Below are 7,287 nucleotides of genomic sequence, written 5' to 3' on the forward strand. Positions count from 1 at the left end.
CTGAAGCCCAGGAAATTCCACCTGCAGGCAGTCAGCAATAGGACAAGGGGGCACGGGCTTAAGCTCTGTCAGGGGAAATTTAAGCTGGATATCAGAAAAAAATTCTTTCCAGAGTGAGTAATCAGGCATTGGAATGGGCTGCCCAGAGAGGTGGTGGATTCACCATCCCTGGAGGTTTTCAAACTGAAATCGGACGTGGCACTGAGTGCCATGATCTGGTAAATGGGCTGGAGTTGGACCAAGGGTTGGACTTGATGATCTCGGAGGTCTTTTCCAACCAAATCGATTCTATAATTCCATGATTCTATGATATGAGGAAGCACCTCTTTGTTGTGCGGTGACCGCGCACCGAGCAGGTTGCCCGGGAGGCTGTGGAGTCTCCCTCGCTGCAGATATTCCAGAACCGGCTGGACGCAGCCGTGTGCCGTGCGGTCTGGGATGTCCCTGCCTGAACACGGAGGTTGGACTACACAACCCACTGCGGTCGCTCCTAGCCGGACCGATCCCGTGGTTCCGTGAGGGGCCCCTCGGCTCCCAGACCGTGGGGCGCAGGGGCGGAGAAGCGGCTGCCCCCGCGCCGCCCGTCCCGTCCCGTCCCGTCCCGGCAGAGGGCGCCGGGCCCGGCCAGCGGCGGCTCCGCCTCTGGCGGGCGAGCAGCGGCGACGGCAGCGGCGGCCGGGCCCGAGGCGCCCGCGCGCCCCAGGTAAGCGCCGAGTTCGCCGGGCCGCCCCTCCGGCAGGGCCGGGCCGGGCACGCCGAGGCTCCGAGGCGGCGGGGCCGGGTTGCTCCGGGGCCCCGGCGGCGGGGCCAGGGAGCGGCAGGGCCGGGGAGCGGCGGGACCTTGGCGGCGGTAGGGCCTGCGCAGCTCGGCCGGGGCAGCGGCCAGGGGAGGCGGGGCAGGCCGGGCCCGCCGCCACCGAGAGCCCCGCGGCGGGGCAGGGTCCGGGCGGGGACTGGGGGTGAGGCTGTGCCCGCCCGAGGGCTCTGCCGAGGGCAAGAGGGCGCCCTTGGAGCGGGGCGGGTTCATGGCCCTGCTGGCCCGCTCGCCAGCGGGGAACAAACTAAGGTCGAGCGCTAAAAATAAGCAATAATAATTGTTTACACGTTCAAATAACTGCCCTAGGAATTTGTCCCCGAACCAAGGAGAGGCATATGCCTTCTGCCAGCACTGTACCATCTCCGCGTCATACATGTAAATACAGAGGGGGAAAAGAAAAAAACCAGCCAGGGTTGTTTTTATTTGGCTAGTAATTGCCCTCATGGATCAGGGATTTTTCCACAACAACAAAATCTGCCTCATTTCAGATTTTGGCAGAGGTCACTTGGGTGTGGGGGGAAACAAGGTCCACTCTGATGAAGAAACATGTATTTCCACGGCCATAAGACCATACCAAAAGCCTGCAGAGTACCCAGCTATTAAGGACTGTAAATCGTTTCCTGAGAGCATTGAAAGACTGGATCTGTTTTTTTGGGTGGTGTTTCCAGATGCTTGTCCCCGGTCCAGCAATGGCTCGGGGGGCAGCAGTGCCAGAGCTCACCCATGGGATGGCGCTGGAGGCAGCCCCGGCACGGTGCACCGAGCTGAGGTACACAGAGATGGGGCATAGAGAATCATAGAATCGATTGGGTTGGAAAAGACCTCTGAGATCATGAAGTGCAACCCTTGGTCCAACCCCAGTTCATTTACTAGATCATGGCACTCAGTGCCACGTCCAATTTCAGTTTAAAAATCTCCAGGGATGGTGAATCCACCACCTCTCTGGGCAGTCCATTCCAATGCCTGATTACTCTCTCTGTAAAGAATTTTTTTCTGATCTCCAACTTAAATTTCCCCTGGCAGAGCCTGTGCCCCCTTGTCCTATTGCTGAGTGCCTGGGAGAAGAGACCAACCCCTTTGTGGCTGTAACTTCCCTTCAGGTAGTTATGGACAGTGATGAGGTCACAGAGCCGATGTGCACAGAGCAGCAGTACACAGAGATGTGGTGCACCGAGCTGGGGTACACAGAGCCACGGTGCACAGAGCTGCGGTACCTCTCCCAGACTCTGCCGTGGTGCCAGTTCCCACTTGGAGAAGCGAGGGGCGTTGTGCAGCATCCTGCCACGCAACAGTGTGGTGGTCCAAGCAGAAAGTTAGGCAGCTTTGCCAGGATTGCTGGCTTGCAGTGTTCGGCAGCTTGATTGTATTGAGAATGACTCAGTGGACGTGGCACTGAGTGCCATGATCTGGTAAATGGACTGGAATTGGACCAAAAGTTGGACTTGATGATCTCGGAGGTCTTTTCCAACCCAATCGATTCTATGATTCGTGATGGATGTAGATCTCGCTGTGCTTTTTATGACATTGTTAGCTTTTTTTCTATTTGGTTTGTGAATTGTATTTTGGATGTAGAGAGGAAAGTGCCACAAATGGGTTTGAACATTTAATACTGAACACCAGAAAAGGAGTTACAAATACAGTATTCCTCTGGGGTTTTTATTGTTTGCTTCTTGTCTGGTGTTTTAGCTCTTCCTAATGGTGGACAGTGTGGCAGATCATAAGGCCATCTAAAGCCTTGCTGTGTGGGGAACCAGATAACCATCTTTTTGTAGTAACTATTATTCATATGTGGGGAAATCCTTCCAATCGTCAAAGCAGTTCTCATTTCTGAATGTTTGGTTTATCTTAGGGTATGCTATGACTGGCTTCAGACTCCCCATCACTACTTTTAGAAAACTAAATGTCTGGTTCGGACTTTGGGAGAAGTTTCCCTCAAATAAACTGTATCCCACTTGGAGAAGAAGCGTTTTCTGTAGCTGCCAAGCAAGCACAGTAAACTACAGAAGATGTTTCAGTTTTTCCCCAATCAAACTCAGTGCACTAAGACTTTCTCCAGAGTATATCTCAGTACTTTCTCTGCGGAACAAAAGTAACAAAAGCTCCAGAAGGAGCAAACAAACCATACAAGAGGAAGAGGAAGAAGAGGATGAAGATGAAAGTGATTTGGAAGATGAATTTGAAGATGACCCAAACATCGTAAAAGATTACAAGGATCTTGAAAAAGTAGTACAGTCTCTTCGATATGATGTGGTCATGAAAGCTGGTCTAGACATGGCAAGAAAGTAAGTACAGAAGAAACAACTTGCTGGTGAGACAGATGTCATGCATTTAAAATTTTATTTTTGATAACCTTTTATTGCTGGAATAGCAGTATTTGGGTTTTCTTTTGGTATAGCTGTTTTGATTGTCTAAATATGTGGTTTGGCTGTATGAGTGTCCTGTTTGTTTCACCTTACCTCCCTTGAAACAGCCTGATTTCACTTTTCCCTGTCTGGAGTATTTCTAAGATTGCTGAGGAAGCCTTTTCTATCAGTTATTGTCTATTACTGTTTATTCAAAATGAAGAAAATGCAAAATACTGTACTGAGTACTACAAAAAGATGTAATTTGAGGTTGAGGGAGTAAAATAACACGCTGCTTAATGGCCTAACATGCCAGATCCAACAGGTAAATGTGCAGTCTATAAATGTATGACAGTGTTTCATCTAATGCAACCTACAGAAGCCTTATATCTCAATGCTGTTAGAACAGAATATTAGTATAACTTGGTTAGTTAAAAATTATTTAAGTGGCTGGTGCAGGAAGGGGACATTATTCGTTCGATAATCAGGAGACAGGTCTTTAGAAACAGCTTTTCTGGCACAGAGCAACTGTGCGCTATTACTTCATTTAGTATGTGTGAGAGACTTTATCTTCCCTTCCAGTTCAAGTCTGTCCTGACCTTAGATAAAGGTGTCTTTTATGGACAAATTAGGGTTGTGGAAATGTGCCTTGCACATGAATGGTGGTGTTGTGTATCTGCGAAGAAGTAATTGCATTTGGTTTGCTGCACACTGTAACTGCAACAAAACCTTGTTTTTCTTCAGTAAAGTAGAAGATGCATTCTACAATAATGAACTCAGGCTGAATGGAGAAAAACTGTGGAAGAAAAGTAGAACTGTAAGACTTCTTAAAATTTAAATCCTTTTAATACAGTACAAGGAAATATCTAAGGCATGACCTTCTCCCTCTAAATCACTCTGCAAATGTGAATGCATAGCTTTGCTAACACCACTTCCAGCTTTGCGGGGTGTCTGTGGCTGATTCCCCTGGTAAAACCTCGTTCCTTAAGGCAGAGAGGAGACTTGTGTTGTTGGGAGATTCAAATTGAAGCCTGAAAGTCAGGAGAAGGCAGCAAGGACAGAATGTTCTAAGTTGCTGAAAGAAGTGATGATATATACAGAAGGCTGATGGAGTAGGAATGATTAAATCTGAGATCTTGGTGAAGCAGGCACATGATTAAAGAAAATAGAGTTTGATGATAGAAAAGGATTGAAACTGGGTAACTCAGGGAAGGTTATTGTGTCTGTAAGAGAGCACACAGTACTGCAGTTAGGAGAAGAGCCAGAAGGGTTGCAGGCCATACCATTTGAAAGTAGAGCTCACTAGAATGGTGACAAACATACTTTTACCCACACTTTATGTAAGAGTGATCCTTGGTGGTGGTTACTGCCATCAAAGGGCAATATGATGTGAAGTTTTGATTCCTGATCCCATAAAGTTAAGGCTAGTTTATGAGAGGAATACTGTTTCTGTGATCTTTGAGAGGAGCACAGACAGTTGGTCAGCACTCTGTTCTTTACAACACTTTACAACTGTTTTAAAGGCAGGAGAGACAACTTGGCATTTTGCTGTTCTGTGCTTGTGTTGATAGAAGAAGATGGGTGGGAAGCACTCTTCAGGAAAAAAAACCCCATACATTACACCTTTTTTACAAGTTAGGTGTTGGTTGTGTAACAGGAAGGGTGTAGCTTTTGGCAGGGAAGGTCATGAGACATTATTGCCACAGCTTTCCTAGAAGTTCATAGCTGGAGAATCTATAAGGTTCTAGTATTGGCTGCCTTCCTTCTCTCCTGTGAGACAAAAATATTAAATGGAAAGAAAGGAACAAAATTGAAATTGGATAGAGATTGTGGGGATTTGTTTTCCCCAGGCAATGTTTATAATCACTCATCTTCTCTTTTTGTTTCCAGGTGAAAGTTGGTGACACACTGGATCTCATAGTAGGTGAAGATAAAGAAACAGGAACTGCTGTAGTTATGCGTGTAGTCTTCAAAAAATTATCTGACAAAACTGAAAGTGAAAAATACAAAGTAATTTTGAGGCGTTGGAAAAACTTAAAAGTGCCCAAACAGGATGTGCTTAAGTAACAAGGCTGCATGTGGTAGCATAAGATTTTTGCAGAAAACCATATTTTTTGTTAAATATGAATTTTGGTTAAACAAAATTCCAGTACCTTTTTTTAAGGGCTTGTGTCAGAATGTTATCTCCCTCTGCTGAGTACATAAAAAATCATGCAATAAACATGTCACTTTTTGCTGGTAGTTTTGTTTCATGATACTGTAGGTTAAAAGATCCAACACTTATATTTCCAGGCAGTTTCTTATAAATAATGAACCAATAAAGATTGATTTGATCACTGTTTAATTGCTGTGTAATTTTGTTAATCAGAAAGTTTACATTAAAGCTGACATCACAACAAGCAGAATGGCTTTCTTTGTTTTATCTCTATGTTCATGAAATAGTTAAACCCCCAGTTATGTCAAATTGTTTCCTTTTTCAATATTAGTTTAATCTTGGTTAACGGGACCAAGTCCATGCTTATGTACTCTCCTGCTATACCAAGAATACAGAAGGGTACTGATTGCAGTGCCATATTTCTAAGCACGAAACTTCATGATGAGAGAGAATCATAGAATAGGTTGGAAAAGACAAGATGATCGAGTCCAACCAGTAACCCAGCACTGCCAAGTCCACCACTAAATCATGTCCCTAAGTGCCAGATCTGCACATCGTTTAAATACCTCCAGGGATGGTGACTCCTCCACTTCCCTGGGCAGCCTGTTCCAATGCTTGACAATCCTTTTGGTGAAGAATTCTTCCCAAATGTCCAATCTAAAACTCCCCCAATGCAATCTGAGGCTGTTTCCTCTTGTCCAATTCCTTGTTAGCTGGGAGAAGAGACCAACTCTCCGTTTCCTACAACATTGTTTCTAAGCCTCCTTTTTCCAGGCTAAACAACCCCCGCTCCCTCAGTTGCTCCTCGTAAGGCTTGTGTTCCAGACCCTTTGTCAGCTTCATTGCCCTCCAGCACCTCAATGTCTTTCTTGTAGTGAGCAGCCCAAAGCTGAACACAGGAGTTGGGGCATGACCTCACCAGTGCTGAGTATAGAGGGACAATCACTTCTTAGTCCTTCTGGCCACACTGATATAAGCCAGGATGCCATTGGCTTTCTTGGCCACCAAGGCACACTGCTGGCTCATGTTCAGCAGTCATCAACCAGCACCCTCAGGTCCTTTTTCAGTCACTCTTCCCCCAGACTGCAGTGCTGCCTGGGGTTGTTGTGACCCAAGGGCAGGACCTGGCACTTCACCTTGTTGAACCTCATAGAATTGGCTATGGCCCAACCTGTCCAGATTCCTCTGCAGAGCCTTCCTACTCCCAAGCTGATCAACACTCCCACCCAGCCTGGTGTCATTTATAAACTAGAATTGAAGTACTTGATCCCCTTGTCCAGATCATTGATAAAGGTATTAAACAGGATTGTCTTCAATACTGAGCCCTTGGGAAGGAACCCCACTGGTGCCCAGCCACCAGCTGGATGTAACTCCATCCACCACTACACTCTGGGCTTGGCCATCCAGCCAGGTTATTTACCCAGTGAAAGGTGCACCCATCCAAACCATGAGCACCTAGTTTCTCCAGGAGAATGCTGTGGGGCCTACTCTCCTGGTTGTCCTGCATGTGCCATGTGATGGCACTCAAAAGGATCTGCTCCATGATCTTACCCAGCACTGAGGTCAGGCTGACAGGTCTACAGTTTCCCAGATCCTCCTTCCAGCCCTTCTTGTAGATGGACATCATGCTGGCTGACCTCTGGTCATCTGGGACCTCTCTGGTTGGGCAGGACTGCTGGTAAAGGATTGAAAGTATCTCAGTGAGCTCTTCACCAGCTGCCTCAGTACCCTTGGGTGGATCCAATTCAGCACCATAGACTTGTGTGTCTAAATGGTGTAGCAGGACACTGACCATTTCTCCTTGGATTATGAGGGCTTCATTATGCTCCCTGTCCCTGCTGTCCTGCTTGGGGGCCTGGGTACCTCCAGAACAACTGGTCTTACTACTAAAGACTGAGGCAAAGAAGGCATTAAGTACCTCAGCCTTCTTTGTCACTATATTTCCCTCTGCATCTATCCAATAAATGATGCAG

At 46.9% G+C, this 7,287-nt stretch overlaps 1 protein-coding gene across 1 annotated transcript; it reads left to right on the forward strand.

Annotated features, from left to right (window-relative positions):
* The first annotated feature begins 608 nt into the window (after positions 1-608).
* MTRES1 (mitochondrial transcription rescue factor 1) lies at positions 609-5,498 on the forward strand. Its single transcript, XM_071547868.1, has 4 exons — positions 609-703; positions 2,667-3,099; positions 3,904-3,976; positions 5,050-5,498. Exons 2-4 carry the CDS (start codon positions 2,675-2,677, stop codon positions 5,224-5,226), a joined length of 675 nt encoding a protein of 224 aa, XP_071403969.1. The 5' UTR covers positions 609-703; positions 2,667-2,674; the 3' UTR covers positions 5,227-5,498.
* The last annotated feature ends 1,789 nt before the right edge of the window (positions 5,499-7,287 follow it).

Source organism: Pithys albifrons, chromosome 2 (assembly GCF_047495875.1).
Source record: "Pithys albifrons albifrons isolate INPA30051 chromosome 2, PitAlb_v1, whole genome shotgun sequence".
Lineage (NCBI taxonomy): Eukaryota > Metazoa > Chordata > Aves > Passeriformes > Thamnophilidae > Pithys > Pithys albifrons.